At 33.1% G+C, this 19,320-nt stretch overlaps 1 protein-coding gene across 1 annotated transcript; it reads left to right on the top strand.

Annotated features, from left to right (window-relative positions):
* Nucleotides 1-12,759: 12,759 nt before the first annotated feature.
* LOC126670546 (dynamin-related protein 5A) lies at nt 12,760-17,923 on the top strand. Its single transcript, XM_050364301.2, has 9 exons — nt 12,760-13,169; nt 13,591-13,782; nt 13,872-14,078; nt 14,502-14,930; nt 15,294-15,521; nt 15,623-15,818; nt 16,379-16,810; nt 17,128-17,389; nt 17,496-17,923. The coding sequence occupies exons 1-9, from the start codon at nt 12,840-12,842 to the stop codon at nt 17,680-17,682; spliced, it is 2,463 nt and encodes an 820-aa protein (XP_050220258.1). The 5' UTR covers nt 12,760-12,839; the 3' UTR covers nt 17,683-17,923.
* Nucleotides 17,924-19,320: the final 1,397 nt, after the last annotated feature.

Here is a 19,320-nt window from a genome sequence, read left to right on the forward strand (position 1 = left end):
GTAAAAAAAGAGAACTTCTTTTGTTAGGGATAAAGAAAGCTAAATTTTTTATTTTTTTTAAATTTACGGTAACATTTAAAGATATTGTGACATTTGCCATACATTAATGGAGCAAAAGAATTTAATAGGCCACGTCAATTAATAATATTTTTAGTTAATATTAAGTATTATTAATTTCTTTTTTATAATTTTAAATACTTTAGTTGATTGAAAATTTTAATACATTTCTATAATACGTGCCCTACTGTAAATGAAAATATTTTAGTTTGAACAATATGTACTGAGTTGAATTGACCTAAGAAGTATTCGAAGTATCACATTTAGGTAAAATATATGTCAATTTAATTAGTGAAATGTTTAGTGGAGCTATATAGTCTAGATTCCCGTAAAAGTTCACTAAGTATTTATTTTGTTTGACTAATTATAATGGAGATTTTAATGCAACCCATGCATACGGACATGTTAGGGTTACGACTTATACGCTAAATTATTTAGCATATATTGAATTTTCAAACTTATTGAACCTTGTTTATTTGTTTACTACTGATTATACCATTTTCTTAAAATTTATGATAGTAGGGCGGCTGTTAAAATTTAATATAGTATTATTATAGAATAATTTTATATATTTTTAACTTTGACTATTTAATAATGTATTATAAACAATTTGAACCTTTTATAATTTTAAAAAAATGAAACAATTACATTTAAATTACAATACAATTAAAATTATGAATTTCTTTTTTTATCCGACCTATTAAATAAATTCATTTAAACAATTAATTCACATCGAATTATAAGTTTGTTTTTTGGTATATGGTCCATGAGGTTTCCTGAATGAGGGTCAACTATGAGACGACACCTTTAAAACTTTCACATTCAGATTAATACACACTCGAGTAGTGTAGTTCTCTTGCAGAGGCAGATTGACTTTAAATTTTAAACGACTGCATACATGAGTACGGTTCAAACCCGCGAAAAGAGTGCCTTATTAACTCACTTGTGTCTTGCAGTTTGGATCATACATTAATTGTTTTAATTTACAAAATTTAAGAAATAGACTTCCATTTTCATTCTAAAACATACACTTATCTTCCTAAATAAAAATTTGTTTCCGAATAGGAAAGTGATCCCGTACATACGGTCTTGTAGATATTATTCTTCCCGTATAAATAGGTCTCTAGTGATGCGCTTTGACTAAGTCCTTTGGGGGTCGGTCTTTGGGGGTCGGTCTTTCTGGAGATTCGAATGAATCTCTTTTAATCTTCAAGTCCGGCGAGTCTCGTGGACTCGGGTGTCGTTGTCATTTGACTTTCGCCTTTTAGGCGAGTTCTAGGATTCTCCCAGAAGGGCGGATCATGTACGACTTAATTCCATCATACTTATGCTGGAATTCAGTTTCCATCAAGTTTAATCCAATTTTATATGTACTTTTCTATTCATATTAATCCAACAAAATTATGTTTTATGATTAATTTTAGCAAAATTTAATAATATAACAATATTTTCAGTCTAATTTGATATGTATATTTTGCATTGTTGGTATAGAATTAAGAAAATTTAAATATTCATCTTTTTGAATTACTACTTTAATTTTTTAAATTTACACATATAATTTATTTAAATATTAATTTTGTAATACATTATGGTACGTACATGTCAATTGAGCAGATATTGAAAATAGAATTATTATCGTCCTTTAAAATTAAGTTAAAATGTATAAAACTAAAATTATTAATTAAATTTATAAAAAAAAGTAATTTGTTTTATTAGACCTAAAAAATTATTTGTCAACATTTTAAGGCCACCTTCAATATAATATCAAGGGTTTAATTTCAGTCCAAATTTAATTTTTACTCAATCTCTAACTTCTCAGCAGTTCAAGTATAACCCTCATCTAATTATGATTCCATCGTAAATTTTATCTACTTTTATTTTAACTTTTTCGACGCGAATCCGAACTGAACCATAATGCGGTAAATTTTACACAAAATTCATAAGCTATGTAATGTTGGAGATGATTTTTCATTTTAAAAATGTGATTGAATGTATTATTAGAGATGTCCAAACTCTAAATGACTTATTTTCATTAGAATATAGAATTAGAGTAGTCATATTTTGTGTTGCCATGCATATGCTTGAAAGTGAAGCATAGGGTGAACGTGCGGAGGATCTTCTTTCCCGGCTGCAAATGCGTAAAATGCCACCATTGTACAATTCCCCAAAGCATGATCTCAGCCAATCAAAAGCTTATAGGTGGCTCAACATCATTGCTTCGTCCCATTTTTTTTCAATTAGTAGCCGCACAGATCTTAATAATAAATATTAATTTAACAAAAAAAGGTGGAAACATGGGTTTTCATCACCAACACAGATTACGCGTGTTGACTCGATAACCTATTTTTTTAAATTTTTTTTTCTAATAAATGTAAAAAATATCATTAAAAATAACTTTTCATTTTAAAAAAGAAAATGAGTATAGCTTTTACGAATTATAATTATTCGGTCGGTTTGGTTAAAATTCAACCTAAACTTCAAAACTGAATTAACCATTCGATCAAAATGCTCAAAATCGGAGACACCGAATGTAAAACCCTAACTAAAATCAAACCAAAAAAAAAAATTAAAACTGGCCCAAAATCGATTTTTTTAAATTTACATGTAGAAATCTATTTTTCGAACAGGTAAAAAGTGATAAGGAACTGAAGCGTCCAATGATGATTTCTAGAGAAAATTCATTCGGATGACAAGCTATTGATTTGTTTGTTTGAATTCAAGTAAGCGTGATCAGTGCACAGTAGCGAATTTGAGGGGTTAAAACGTAATTAGCCGTAGATAGCTTATAAAAATCCAAAAACAATTGCATTCTCAGTTTAGAAATTGGACTAACTGCAATATCTTAGAAATTTATAAGTCAATTTGTAAGTTTGACAGACTAAAATTGACCATACACAAACCCATTGGGTCTCAGAAGCCTTTTTAATACTTTCAGGCACTAAAATCAACTTTTGGACACCCTTTACTTAGCCACCAAGCAATTATACGAATTTAATTAATAAAATAGACACTTAACTCAATACTAAAACTAAAAGACTTATCAACTCACACTCTTTCATTCATTTAAAACTTCATCCAATAGAAACCTAAACATACTTAGACTCTAATAAACCCTATGTCTCCCTCACCCCTATAAATAGACCTTTAAGACAGCCTAACTGGAGGTGGCACTAGACCGTAATTAAACACCAGAAAAAGCACATAAACCCTAGAATTATGAGAGCTACTCCGAACCACTACTCTCTCTCACACACACACACCAAACTGGTCAATTCCGGTCCTGAAAACAAGTTTAAACGCTTTAATTACTCAAGAATAAACTACTACACACTAGTTCGAAGCTGGATTCCACATCCGGATTGTTAGAAAACTAGTTCAGGACTTATAACGATACTTTTGAGGATCCGAAAATTACTTCTATCACTTGTAATGTCATCTTAATCATACTTGTTGTTTTAGGATGCATACTTAGTTTACTTTATCAATATTTTCCATAATTTCTATTTTCTATGCTTTTGTTGTAATTGTCATGAAAATTGTTTAGGAGCATGTTTAGGGCAGTCCTATCGTGTTTTATGCCATGTTTTTTGAAATTCGATCAATTCTGGCGCGTAGGTTGCATGTTAGAGATAAACTGTCATACTATGCGTTCTTGATTCCCTTGCCATCTTTGATTCAAAATCAATCTAAAAATCATGTTTTAAGATGATTAATGCATGTTTAATTGATGTATTTCAATTCAAGTACGTATTAGAATGATTCTTGAGCATTTTGATGCGTTTTTTAGCTTTGTTTGCATGTTTTCGAAAACCAAACAAAAGCAGTCCTTGAACCTCCCAGAACCGGCGCCGCAGCCGGTTCATAAAGGTGCCGTCGCCACTCACAGTGGCACCGTGATCATCACTTCCCCATGCCCCATAATTGATCCCAGATGCTTCTGACTCCGTGTCAACCTAGTTTTCGTGTTTTTAGGCTGGTTCGGGCTCGGAATAGGGCCCCCTTGGAGCCCACGAGTATTGTTTTAGTTGTATGACTTGTTTGTAATATGTAATGGGCGTGCCCCACTTTAATTTGGACCTCTAAGCCCACAAATTGTAACCCGCTAAGCCAACCGGGCCCTGAAGCCCGCGATCGACAAAACCAAAAACTTCTAGAAGGGATTTCGGGTTCGTTCAAATTCGGAATCGACCCCGATTTGAACCAGTGGAACCATATTAATGAGATGAAGAACTTCCTTTTTCTGCCCGAACCCAGTTCTGACCACACTGATGTGCAAAATGCATCGAGTGCAAGACACTTCGGTCGACGAGGTTTAAAAGTATCCCTTACCTTGCATGTTAATCAACTGCCCATGAGTATGTTGAAATTGTTTATTAATCGCTTTCTAAAAGCATGCCAAATACAAATATTAACAGGTTAAAGGACTAATCGCGTTAAATTAGTAATCAAAGCAATCAAATCCAGCAAATCACCTAGAAATCTGAGGACTGCCATGTAAAATGTAATTATAGGTTTTATAAGTTTCCAAGATGAATTAAAATAAAATAAATCAAACTTAGACATCCGGTTTTAGGCTTTATGCATGTAAAATGTCCGGACCAGCCATTACTTGACTATTTGATAGAAACCGCCAGGTTTAGATGCATGCTTAGGAGTAATTGCTACCTGCCTCAAATGTTAGTTCAGATTGAGTCATATGCACGTCGTACCTGTTAATTCAAACATGTTTATTTTCCAACATTATATCCTATGGACTTCAATTGGGTGTTGAAATGATATAGAGTATGTCCAGTAATTAAAAGCAGAAATCGATAAGCCAAGCACACGAGTCTCCGGGAGGTCCACGAACCCGGTCTTTGTCCGACGTACGATAATTTTACCCATAAAGGAGTAAGGTTATCGAGACAGTATAGAAGGCATTTCCTAGCTGAGCTAGGTGCCGACTCTATATTTATTTAAAAGCCCTTTCCGGATAGAGGTCTGCCATAACCCTGGGCGAACGGTACCCCGAAACCCATGCTTCCGCTCACGATGGCGACTCCACTGGGGATGTATAAAGGAGTAAGGTTATTGACTTAAATGTTTTTAAAATATAAACCCAAAAAATATTTCAGAATTGTTCTAAAAAATGGATTCCATGGAGCTAAACCGCACAGCTTGCGTCTTATCGATCTCCGATTCTACTTACTAGACATATTCACCTACAACATACATTGGAACTTCTCTTCTCATCTTACTCTCTAGGAGTCCCTTATCAGACCCGATGCTCATAGCCGATCTCACGTCTCGGCATTGCACTCCAACGTCTAAAATGTCTTATGAGGAGTAGCATCACTCACAGCCCTGCACCTCGGTCGCTTGTACTCGTGATTAAGGAGACCTATCAAAGGTATATCAGACTGTGGGAGACTTAAAACCGGTTAATACCAAAGTCCAATGACTCAGCCTACATGCATAAAGTTTAGACACTACCCTCTAGGAAAAATACCCAACATAATGAGTGTATTTGAGACATGAATGTCGATGTAAGGATTCCGAGTCCATTTTCAAAAATTACCATTTCAATCTTAGTCTTAGGGCAGGCCTAACAAATTTGCAAGTTTCAAAACCAGATTTTTAGAACATTCTGTTAGACCAGACCTAAATACAAACTCTAGTAGAAATCATAATGAAAAAACGAAGGTTTTAACCAAACAGAACGACGGATGTGTCAGTTTTCCAGAGAAACCAAATGGAACAGCAGAAGCCACAATGACATAGAACAGCCAAATCGAAATGGCAACAGTTTCAACCAAGCAAAACGATGGGGGCGTCAATTTTTTGGAGCGGCCGAATGGAGCGGCAAAGACTTCAACCATTCAATACACGTCTATCGATGACTCACTTAGATTCCGGAGAAAGATTCAACTACAACCTCGGCGTCTTTCGTCGATCTCAAAGTCCATGACGTCGCCAGCAAGATAGAAGTGGTGATTCGACTTATGTTTGGACCAATTAAAGATCAGTTCTCTTACGAGCAATGACTTCTAGCATTCCCATTTCAGCATTTGAATATGTTTGAACAATTTATTTATCTTATGCATTCAAGTTTCAGAGTCGATGATGAACTCTAAATTCTACTCATTTATGTGATGTCTCGACTAACTAGAAACACAAAAATCAAGCACATAAATCCTAATAAAAACCTTAGTTTGGCCGAACCTTAGACATACACACAAAAAAACAGTTGTTTAAACAACTTGAAACATTTTAAACACTTACGAACGCAGTGTTGTGCATTAATCCAAAACTGGATTCTACATCCGGATAGCCAAACAAAAGTATTCAGGGACTCAGAACAGCACTTCTAAGGACCGAATATTCATATCTTTATCACTTTTACCATGTTTATTTTAGATTTGTTAGATCTCATAAATCTAGGATGCATGCTTAAATTTATTTTCAGTTTAACTGCTATAAACTGTCATAATTGTCAAATTTTAATATGCTTGCCATAATGCTATGAAAAATTGAATAAGAGCATGATATTAGATTGTTTTAATAAATTTTGCAACTATATTCCACTTCATGTTCAATTATGATGCCTAGAATGGATGTTAGGACTGTTTTATGCTTTTCTTGCCATGAACATGTTCTTATTCGAATTGCAATGATTCTACATTGGAAATACATTATTTATTTGATTTAGGATGTTTTATCAACTTTACATTAATTCCAGTATGTTTTAATGATTTTTGAGTATTTTCGCATGAAACGGAGCCAAAACGACGAACTGACGACCCTTCTGGAACTCGTGTCGCCACCCGTGTGGAGTGTCCCCGCCGCCACTCCCAGTGGTTCCACTATATCCTCATCCCATAATGCTTTTTAGGTCTTTCCGGACCCGATTCGACTTTATTTTCGTGTTTCATGGCTCGTTTGAGCTCGAGAATGGGCCCCGTTTGAGCCCATGTGTACTATTTTAATTTTAGAATTATATCACCTGCTGTAATGGGCTTGTCCCTATTTATTTCGGCCCTCGAAGGCCAAACTTATAATCCGCCAAGCCAACCAGGCCCTGAAAGCCCATTACCGACGAAATCAGAAACTTCAATTTCGGGTTTGTTTGAGCTCAGAATTGACCGCAGTTTGAACCAGTAGATCTGTATCGACGAGAAAAATAACTTTCATGTTTGACCGAGCTCCGATTCCAACCATATCAACGTTCAAATTACATCGAGTGCTAGACACTCCCGTCGACGAGGTTAAAAAATATTTCTAACCTTACATGTTTACCACCTGCCCATGTGTATGTTGAACTTGTTTAAAACGCTTTCCAAAAGCATGCCAAATCCAAATATTAATAGGCTGAATAACTAACCACGTTAAATTAGCAATCAAATCAATCGAATCCAGCAAATCACCTAGACATCTTAGGACTGCCATGAAAAATGTAATTAGAGGTTGTGTAGGTTATTCAAGATGACTTAAAATAAAATCATCACGCTTAGACATCCAGTTTAGGCTTTGTGCATGTAAAACATCCGGACCAGCCATTATTCGATTACTTGATAGAAACCATAAAGCTTTAGATGTATGCTTAAGGTAAGTGTTATATGCCTCGTATGTCAGTTCAGATTAAGTGATATACGAGTCTACATGTTTACCGTTTTTCCAGATGTTTTTACTTTCCAGCATTATATCATGTGTACTGCTATTGTTTGTTGAGATGAGATAACCAAATATGTCCGCTAAATAAACCAATAGTTGATAAGTCAAGCACACGAGTCTTGAGAAGGTCCACGAATCCGGTATTTGGTCTGATGCACGATGATCTTACCCATAAGCGAGTAAGGTTATCTAATCGGTATACAAGACATTTCCTAATTGAACTAGGTGACGACTCCATTTTTAAAAACCTTTCTCGATCTTAAGTTAGCCATAAGGCTGGGTGAGCGGCCCCCGAACCCCGCTCCGCTCATAGAGATATAAATGAAACCATTTAAAAAAATTGGAGAGATTTTTGTATAAAAATATTTATGAGGAATTTGCAAAAGATACTCCTTTTTTAAAAATATTTGCAAAGATACTCTGTTTTTTGAAAAATTATTTTTTTACCTTTTTTTTGAAAATTTATTTTTTTACTCCGAAATTTTTTTTACCCTGGTTTTTTTGTAAAAATACTCCGTTTTTTTAAAACTGTTTGAAACTGTATTATAAACGGTTTCAAAGAACAATTTTAGAAACTTTTTGAAACTGTAATTGAAACAGTTTTTTTAAAAAGTTTCAAATTACTTTTTATGAAATCGTTATAAACCATTTGAAACCCAATTAGAAACCGTCTTTGAAGCGGTTTATAAAAAAGTTTCAAATTTTATTTTATTTTTTGAAACCGTTTGAAACTCTATTGGAAACTGTATTTAGAACTTTTTGTAAAACAGTTTCAACTTATTTTTTAGAAACCGTTATAAACTGTTTGAAATTCAATTAGAAACTGTCTTTGAAACTCTATTATAAACTGTAGTGTTTTTTAAAATTGTTTGCAACTGTTTCAAACTGCGGAGTAAAAATATAAACTGCGGAGTAAAAAATAAATATTTAAATTTTTAGATACGTTTGTAAACTTTCAGTTTTTGAAGTATTTTTGACAAATATTTATAGTTTTTTTTTGATATTTTTGTAAATGTCCCAAAATTTAGAAGAAATTAGACAGGGCACGATTAAACACTAATATATTCTCACTAATACGGATGGTTTTGTCTCGCTATAAAAATACAAAAATCTTCTTCTTTCTTTCTTTTTTACTCTTTTATTTAATGTTTTTACGATTCAGTCTATTGAAATATACATTCAATAGGAAAGAAAGTTGGTGATGATTATTTGAGTTTAAAGGATTTGAATTTACTGTCAATTTCATTGAGTACATGTGTTGTATTGCGGTGTTTCTCTAGCGTCGATTTCAAGTTTAACGCTACTGTTAACTTCAATTTCAGTTTCGACCGTTGATTATTGGTATCGGCGTAACTCATCTCTGTGTTGATTCGTTGTTGTTAATGATTTCAATTTCTCAATTTTGATATGTTTGATTTCATCTCAAAACCTATTATCAGGATTTTCAATTATTATTTTTTTGTCAAATGGGTTTTCAATTAAATTCGTTGTAATTAATCTCTTCTTTATTTCAATCTCATTTAATTGATATTGAGGTCGACACTTTGATTATGCCAATTCAGTGCATCGATTGAGATAAATATGTATTTTCTAAATAGGAAAGCTCTTGTTGTAAAAATAATGGGTTATAAGATAAATATTGGTTCTTCTGATCTTAAATCATTCCCACACAAATGCTTATAAGCACATAGCTTCTTTGAGTAATAATAGAAATTGTAGCTCTGTAATTAGTCATGCATTAATTGTTTTTGTTAAGATTGATGCTTTAGGGACAGTACGAAGGATTTCAAAGTCTAAAACCCCTATGATTACGCTCTTAAATGTTGGTGTTATAGGAGCTGCCGCAATTATATAATGCTAATATATTTATTTGCTGCTGCAACTGAGTTTGGATGTGGATTCCAGTATCTAGACCTGGAAGTAAGTTGAGTTCCTCCATTAAAGTTAGGATAAGCGGTTGTGCGGCGGCTTTGTTTACTGTTGCAGCTGTCGTTAGTGAGCCACATATTAGATGTTGTTATTTGATGGTTGAGCCAAGTATTTTGGTGATGAAAGAAGTTTTTGATTTGTAATATTTATGAACAGGTTTGCCGTTGGTTAACCAATGGTTAACTAATGGTAAACCAAAATTTTTAAATTTTAAAAAAGACGATTTAGTTTTTTTTACAGTTGTTGTTGCGATGGTGAAGGCGGATGGGTTTATAAAAAAAAATTGTAATTATTTTTTTTGTTGGTTAACCAATGGTTTACTAATGATACACCAATATTTTATTTGTAATACACTGTTAGTAAACGTTAGGTTAACCACTGAAAACTTGTTATAAATTTTATTATGATTATATGGTTAATAAATTGTTGGTAAACTTGAATTATGTATTTTAAACATATTGTACTTTAAAAAAATTAATAAATTTATTATTAGTACACTTTTAGTTAACCGTGAGTAAACCGTCGATAAATTTATAGTTAATTTCCATCTTTTAAGAAATTAATATAAATTTTATGGTAGTACACCGTTAGTTAACCATGAGTAAACCGTCGATAAATTTATAGTTAATTTTCAAAATATGATTTCCATCTTTTAAGAAAAATAGCTAGCAATTCACAATCGTAAAGGACAAACAAATATAGTAAATTGATAGTAGACCAATAGTTAACTGATAGTAGACGTTAGTAAATTGATAGAAAACCAATAGTTAACTACCTATTAGTTAACTGATAGTAGACCGTAAGTTAACTACTCGTTTAGTAAATCAAAAGATAAACTAATTTTATATATATTTATAATACTGATAATAAATCAATAGTAAATTTATCTTTTAATAAATTGATAGTAAAAATTGTATCTTTTTACCAAAATATTATTTCCCTCTTTTAAGAAAAATAGCCAGCAAAGTCGCAATCGTAAAAGACAAAAAAATATAGTAATTGATAGTAGACCAATAGTTAACTACCTGTTAGTAAACTAATAGTAGACCATTAGTAAATTGACAGTAGACCAATAGTTAATTACCTATTAGTTAACTGATAGTAGACCAATAGTAACTAACTATTAGTTAATTGATACTAGACCGAAGTTCACTATTATTAAACCGATTATAAACTAATAATGATTTTTTTTGTATATTAATAGTAAACCAATAGTCGACTGTTAGTAAATTTTTAGTAGACTGATAGTTAAATATTAGTAAACCGATTGTAAAATTAACAATGAACTTTTTTATATATCGATAGTAAAACGAAAGTTCACTATTATTATACCAATTAGAAACTAATAATGACTTTTTTTGTATATCGATAGTAAATTGATAGTTGACTGTTAGTAAATTTTTAGTAAACCGATAGTTAAATATTAGTAAACCGATTGTAAAATTAACAATGAATTTTTTTATATATATAGATAGTAAACTGATAGTTCACTAATAGTAAGCTCTTAATTCTTGATATAAGATTACATAATTCTTAATAATTATACAAAATGTACAACTTCATGAGCATCTCTAACATTGCAAAAGAATAGGCAAATGCTTAATAGTTGAGGCAGAAATTGTAAAAAGTTGAAACCAGAAATCCCATCCACTTGAAATCTTCCACATATGCAGTTTCTTTATTTCAGCTTCACTATAAATGTCTTATCACTTTCATGCACGTTGTACAAATGTGTAATTGATGGTGTAATCTGTGTAAACAAATAATTATTAGTACAACTTCCATATAGAAAATAGTTAGTATACTATTGGTAAACAAAAAAGTTTTATAAGATTTTGCAGCTCCTTAAGGTCTATTTCCTTAAATGTTGATATTGGATGTTGATGGTTGATTGGTTGTACATGTTTCTCCTTTTCAATCTTAGCATAATTCATAATCAAAGTGTCGGATCTCAAATTCCTATTTACAAAAAAGAAACTGTTTATTAACGTTAATAAAATTGATAGACTAACTACACATACACAATGAACATATTCAAGAATTTGAAGATAAATGAACTTACATAAAATTGAAGATGTCAGCAGCTGAACCCATTGTGACAGAAGACAATTCTCTATTTCTAATTTTACTATACATAGAAAGCTAATAATGACAATAAAAGCCAAGGACCTGTTCAAAATGAAGTTTGGAACCCAAATGGGAAATACAGAGTTGTTAGCACTAAATCTATGCCTGGAACTCACTGGATTAATCTCTTGATCGAGTAAGGTTGCAAGGTCAATTACAAAACAAATATAAACAAAAATCTATTGATTGAAGCATATAAACAAACAGTTTGAAAGTAATAAGTTTTATATCTAAAGTTAGTAAAATAAATAAATTACAAGACTGATATCAAACATAGATTTGAATATTTACGACACATTAGCAAACAAAACCAAACATTTGAGCTAAATTAATACAGTTATTTAGCTAAATTTAAAATCATGACTACAATTGAAAGTGAACACAATTGCGATTGATTGGACGCACCAGAATTATTTGGAAAACCCATGCCGTCGTGATTGCGATTGATTACACTCACCGGAATCGTTTGAAAAACTCATGCCGTCGCGATTCTTCACTTTTTCTTTGAGTTTCTGATTGATTATCCTATTTTTACTGAAATTTTGATTGATTTTTATGAACTGTGATTGATTGATGCTCTGTTATTTGATTGATTGTGTTAGAACTGTGATTAATCGAAGTTTTGAGAGAAATCGTTCTCTAAATTTGAGAGAAATCGTCGAATGTGTTTGATGGAATTTCTGATTATGCTTTTGAACTGAGTTTGTTTCCTATTTAAGGGAATCGTATTTGTCTAAACTAGAAAACATATTTTTGCAAAGAAACTCGATCAAATCGTAGTATTTTAATGATCTTAGTCAACCTGTATATCTAAGATTATTTTGCTGTTTGGTATACATTTGTCTAAAAATCCCCAAAATTTATGAGGTGTAAATGAAAAAAAGCCTCATTTTAGAAGATTTGTGTAAAAAGCCCAATAATATTGTCAATGCAAAAGCCTAAAGCCCATTAAAACAACCCAACGTCTCCTTTTAATTCCCAGAAAAACCACACAAAATTCAAATTCAAAAACCACACTCACTCACTCCCTCCGCTCTCTTTCTAAATCCGCTTCATCTTCCATCACACCACCAACAATGTCAGCAATTACAAACAACACCCATCCCTTAACAACACCCACAAAAACCCCTTCTAACAAGAGACACCACACCCCAAATTCCACCGTAAACGCTTCCCGATTCGAAGCCTACAACAGATTACAGGCAGCCGCCGTTGCCTTCGGTGAAAAACTCCCCATTCCTGAAATAGTCGCAGTCGGCGGCCAATCTGATGGCAAAAGTTCGCTTCTCGAAGCATTACTCGGGTTTCGGTTTAATGTTCGGGAAGTTGAAATGGGTACTCGTCGACCTCTTATTCTTCAGATGGTTCATGACCCTACTGCTCTTGAACCTCGCTGCCGATTTCAGGTTGTTCAATTTGTTATCTTTTTAGAGTTTACTTTTTGGGATAAATTATGGTATGAATTGAATTGAATTGAATGGAATTGTTGTAGAAGAAAATCATGCTATGTTTTACATGAGTTTATTTTTGAACTTTAAGGATTATAATAGCTAGATAGCAAGGACACGGACACAGGGAAACAGGAAACTCGGATATGGAAGCTTTGAAACGGTGTTATATTAAGGTTTTCTATGTAAAAAATGAAGTTGCGTGTCTGAAAAGTCATGTGTCCGAAACGTTTTCAAAACGCGACATATGTTAATTGAATGAAGTGACCGTGCTGGCGTCCATGAGAATGTGGAGAGGCTATTTCTTGCTTTTCGTTAATTACTTGCTTTTCGTAGTCATTGTGGAGAGGCTATTTCTGAAATGTGATTTTTGAAACAGGAAGAGGATTCTGAGGAATATGGAAATCCTATTCTGTCAGCCACAACAATTGCGGATATCATAAAATCACGAACTGAGGCACTCTTGAAAGTCACTAAAGCTGCAGTTTCTGCTAAGCCAATTGTGATGAGAGCTGAGTATGCACATTGTCCTAATCTCACCATTATTGACACTCCAGGTTTTGTCCTTAAGGTGAGTTTGTTATTATCCTGGACGTTTTTTGATGCTTTGTTTTCAGTGACATTCATAGAGAAGCTTATCGCTTAAATTTTTGTTGGCAGGCAAAGAAGGGAGAGCCAGAGAAGACACCTGAGGAGATTCTTTCAATGGTGAAGTCATTGGCTACACCTCCCCATCGTATTCTCTTGTTCCTTCAACAAAGTAGCGTGGAATGGTGTTCATCCCTGTGGCTGGATGCAATTCGGGAGATTGATCCAACTTTCAGAAGGACCATAATAGTTGTCTCCAAATTTGATAATCGGCTTAAGGTACCACTGCCCTGTTTTTATAATCTTATTTGCAAAATGAGAAATGAAATTCATGGTAAATGACACATATTAAGTAATGGGATATAGTTATAGCATAGAACGGAAGTGACTCCCACAACTCTATTTAACTATGGATTTAAAGAGACCATATATATGGTAATAATGGTAGGCGTTGGAATGATATTGTTGCTTTCCAAAGCATAACGTAACTACCTTTTAGCAGGTGTCTTAGAGAGGAAGTGGGGACATCCGGTTGTTTAGCTTGAATGTATAAAGAAACCTTATTTATATACTGTGGAAATTTAGTGACTTAAAATAAGACACCTTTTAGTAGGTGTTTATACATTTGTAACTTAGCAAATACACATTGATCTTCAAAGACTTCATTCTGATTTTAAGTGTTCAATTTCTCAAACAATGCAGGAATTTGGTGACCGATGGGAAGTGGACCGTTATTTGAGTGCAAGTGGGTACCTAGGAGATAATACTCGTCCCTTCTACGTGGCTTTACCAAAGGACAGAAACACCATCTCAAATGATGAGTTTCGCAGGCAAATATTTCAGGTGGATTCCGAAGTAATACGCCATTTACGTGATGGTGTGAAGGGTGGATTTGATGAAGAAAAATTCCGGCCTTATATTGGTTTTAACAGTCTGAGGGACTTTTTGGAGTCAGAGCTGCAAAAGAGATACAAAGAAGCTGCTCCTGCGACCCTAGCATTGCTTGAGGAGCGTTGTTGTGAAGTTACTGGTGAGTTGGCCAAAATGGATTCAAAAATACAGGCTACTTCTGATGTTGCTCATATGCGCAGATCTGCAATGTTGCACACAGCTTCTATTAGCAATCATGTGGTAAGTCATTGGTCTGATAATCATCTTGAAATGTATCTTAATTTATATGCCATGACTAATTATATAATGAGGCTAGATAATTGTTTGTTCTCATATTAATTTATGTGTTTATTAGCTTAAATTTTGCTTCAACTGCTGGTCTTAGAGATTCTATGTGAAGATTTCAATTTTTGTACGGTAATTTTTCATTTCAGATGCATTTACCTTTACACCGGTCTTTAACAATGATTTTTATTTCCACAAAAGAAAGCCTCTTAAAGAATGAATAAAAATTTCCGTTTCCATCTTTTTATACAGTGTAGTAAAGACTATAGCTTTCTTTATTGAACTTCAATCCATTCTTTTCCTATATCTATTTTGAAGGGAGCTTTGATTGATGGAGCAGCAGATCCTGCACCCGAGCAGTGGGGTAAAACATCAGAGGAGGAACAGTCAGAGAGTGGTATTGGGAGCTGGCCGGGTGTTACTGTCAACATAAAACCTCCGAATGCTACACTTAGGCTATACGGAGGGGCTGCTTTTGAGAGAGTGATACATGAGTTCAGATGTGCTGCGTATTCCATTGAATGCCCTTCAGTGTCAAGGGAGAAGGTATTTATTTTCAAAATATAGTTTTCAACTGACATCTTACTATAGGGCATTTTATTCCAGTCAATAGTGCAGCGGTAAGTGAATTATTTTTTATGAAACAGGTGGCAAATATATTGCTAGCTCATGCTGGCCGAGGAGGGGGTAGAGGTGTGACTGAAGCTGCTGCAGAGATCGCCCGAGCTGCTGCCAGGTCATGGCTTGCTCCTCTTCTTGACACTGCTTGCGACCGGCTTGCCTTTGTCTTGGGAAACCTCTTTGATCTTTCTCTTGAAAGAAATCATATGCGTGACTCAGAATGTAAGAAGCTGTTTCGGTCCTTTTTACAACTGAAACATAGTTTCGTACTTCCTTTTTCATTTCTTACAAGCATTTGAGGCGATTAAGGTAGTTGTAGAAAGTCCCCATGATAATTTCTGAAGTATGATATTTTTTAGGAAATATTGCATAATGGGTCACAGAACTGCAAGCCTGTCTACCAATTTAGTGCATCATATGCTAAGCATATATGTCTTAGGTTTATTGTGTAGAACATCAATGACGTTTTAAATGGTTTCTTCTCATTGCCTACACATATTTTCTAATCCCATTCACATGCCTGTGTTGGGGAGGGCAGTGGGAAATCCGTTTTCTTCCTTGTAATATTTTAAATGGCATGAAAACTTGTCGAGTCGTATATTTCAATATTTCGTTTTCATTTCCGGAAATATTTATGAAGCTCTGAAAATGTTAATATATAACCTTTCTTGTAAAAATGTTGTTTCACCTTTCTCCATTTCAATATTTTCCATTTCAGCATTTTTGTTATGTATCAATGAGATTTTTATTTTGTATTTTGGGTTGCTTTTCTATTCGTGCAGATGCAAAGAGAAGCGAGAATATGGATGGCTATGTCGGTTTTCATGCCGCCTTAAGACATGCCTATAGTCGATTCATTAGGGATCTTTCCAAGCAGTGCAAACAATTAGTGAGGCATCATCTTGATTCAGTTACAAGTCCATATTCTCAAGTTTGTTATGAGAATGATTTTCAAGGAGGCTTTGGGTTGAATACAACTTCTTACTTCAAAATCAACCAAGCATCTGCCGGTTCATTTTGTTTCGAGCTGTCCGATGCCAGAGAATCATTCTGTGATGAAACAATGAGAGATCAAGAGAACATACCTCCAGAAAAGAATGTACAACAAACCACTCCTGGAAAAGGTGCACAACCAAAAGAAGCTCTCAAAGAATGCCAAATGACTGTGCCAGAGACTCCCTCTCCTGACCAACCATGTGATGTGGTTTATGCAGGTATGGCCGAGCAAAAACCAAACTAAATTATTTTTTTGAATCAGACAAAATAAAATATATTATGGTTCGATTAAAATAGTTAAAAATAATTAGTTTAAATGGGAAAAACTAGAAATTTCTAAATTTAGTTATTATATGTAATTTTGGCTTAAATCTAGATCGACCAAACCAAACCAAAGAAAATTATAAATTTTGATTAGTCGAAATAAAATAGTATATAAATATTCGACGTGATTTGGTTTTCATTCAATCTTTTACAGAATGGTTGGTCTGGTTTTATATTTTACTGAACCAAACCGAACTGTGTATATATGCAGGGGCAAAGGAGCATGGGAACTGCATTGAAATTGGACAAAAAAAGCGGATTTCAAGAATGACAGGAAACAGCAGAAATAGTGAGCATTTAAGAGTTCAAACTGGGGGAGGTCTTGTATTTGGAAATGGGGATACTGGCTCAAGGTCATGCTCAGCTTACTCAGAAATATGCTCATCTGCTGGTCAGCATTTTGCACGGATACGCGAAGTTCTTGTAGAGCGGAGTGTGATGTCAACTTTGAACTCTGGATTTTTGACGCCTTGGTGAGTTTTTGTCTTAAATGAATTTGAATCCGAATGAGCATATATGTTCCATTATACATGTGTTCAATAAGGTACTAATTTTTTCCGAATTTTGATCTGTTTACAGCCGCGAACGGCTGGTGGTGGCCCTTGGATTGGATTTGTTTGCTGTAAGTGATGTGAAATTCATGGACATGTTTGTTGCACCCGGGGCCATTGAGATACTACAGACTGAGCGGCAGTCTCTTCAGAAGCGGCAGAAAATTCTCGAGTCGTGCTTGAATGAGTTCAAAAGTGTTGCACAGGCTCTTTGAAATGTCTCACACCTTGTGAACATGCATAATTTTCCAGCCACAACTAGTGATTTTGTTGTATTTCATTTCATTAGCTCAACTTTTGTGTGTACATAATATGTTTAGTGATTTTCATGCTTCTAGATAGATGTGTGAAAAATCCGAACCAAACCGTAATTAAACAGAATCGAAGTTCGGTTGGGTTTGGTTTGTAACTATAAAAATTTCTATCTTTTTGGTTTGGTTTGGGAGAATGTTTTAACACGCTGTTGTAGTTCATTTCAATTTCCTTCTGTTTACGTGGGAAATATACTTTAGAGTTTAGTAGACCTTAATCTGTAAGTTAAGAAATCTAAACAAAATTAACATAAAACTAGTTTTTTTTTTGTTTATTGATTGATGTGTACATTGATACGATACTAAAACTAGCTATTTTTTGAAAATAAATCCTATAATAAAATATACTAATATAATGAGATATGATCTCTTATTTAGGTAAACACTAATAAAATATACTAGATAATTATTAAATAAAAATAAAAGAATAATTAATAGTTTTTTGGAAAAAAGGAGAAAATTACACCTTGTACACTTTTGTTTTTAATTTTTTTAGCAAAATTATATTATGATTTTTTGCTGTTGTAAAAATACCTTCTTGTTAACTTGTTTTTTTTTTATTTTTACAAAAATATACTCTTTTTCCAATCTACAAATAATCTACCAAGAGCGTATTTTTACAACAAAAAAGATTAGGGCGCATTTTTACAAATATCTAGTTGAAAATAGATATTTTTGTAAACAATTTCTAAAACAAACCCGAATTTATCTATTTGAACTCTTTTTGGATCAGTGTAAATACTTTCATTTATTCATTGTTAGCAAATACCTTCTTAAATTTTGAAAAGCATGTTGATCGAAATTGCTGATGAACATATATATATATTTTTTTTGACTGTGGTAGAATCTAATTACGTTAGTAGTTTGTGGTTAGTGTGTTTTATAACTTTAATTTTTGGTCAAATTCTAGTTCTATTTATCAATTAATATGATATTTTATTATTATTTTAAAAAAATTAATCCACTGTTTTTTCAGAAGATATTATAATGATTAAATTTTGTATTTTTTTTTACAGTTTTAATAATATGATTTGTAAAATTAACTTTTAATACATTATGTCACATTGATAAAATTGTCTTCAGAGTTAAACTATAATGATATCACCTTTAAGATTACGATTAAATTATCAAGATTAATTTTTTTATATATTTTTAATAAATAACAAATCAAAAAAAAATCTATTAGAAAAAGAAAAAACTACTAAAAGACAAATGTATATGAACATGACTTTTTTTTTTAATTTCTAATAGTTGCATCCACTGCCTCTTGAATACAATGAAATGAATGAGAATTTTCCATGAAGCATATAATGATGTTCCTTGTTGCTGCTACATAAAGTTAAGAAATTTTTGGTTTTGAGAAGACAATACCTAAAATATATTCCCAAAAACATATAATGGCCTTTCATTGCAAGAGATTATTCTCTTAATTGTAGGTAGAGAGAGAATATGTTCTTTTACTTAGGATGCTAACTTTGATTTGATGGGTAGCTCAAAATTCTCATGTTTATGCAACTATAGGATAGGGTCCTTCATTTTCTC

This window comes from Mercurialis annua, linkage group LG2 (genome assembly GCF_937616625.2).
Source record: "Mercurialis annua linkage group LG2, ddMerAnnu1.2, whole genome shotgun sequence".
NCBI classification, from domain to species: domain Eukaryota; kingdom Viridiplantae; phylum Streptophyta; class Magnoliopsida; order Malpighiales; family Euphorbiaceae; genus Mercurialis; species Mercurialis annua.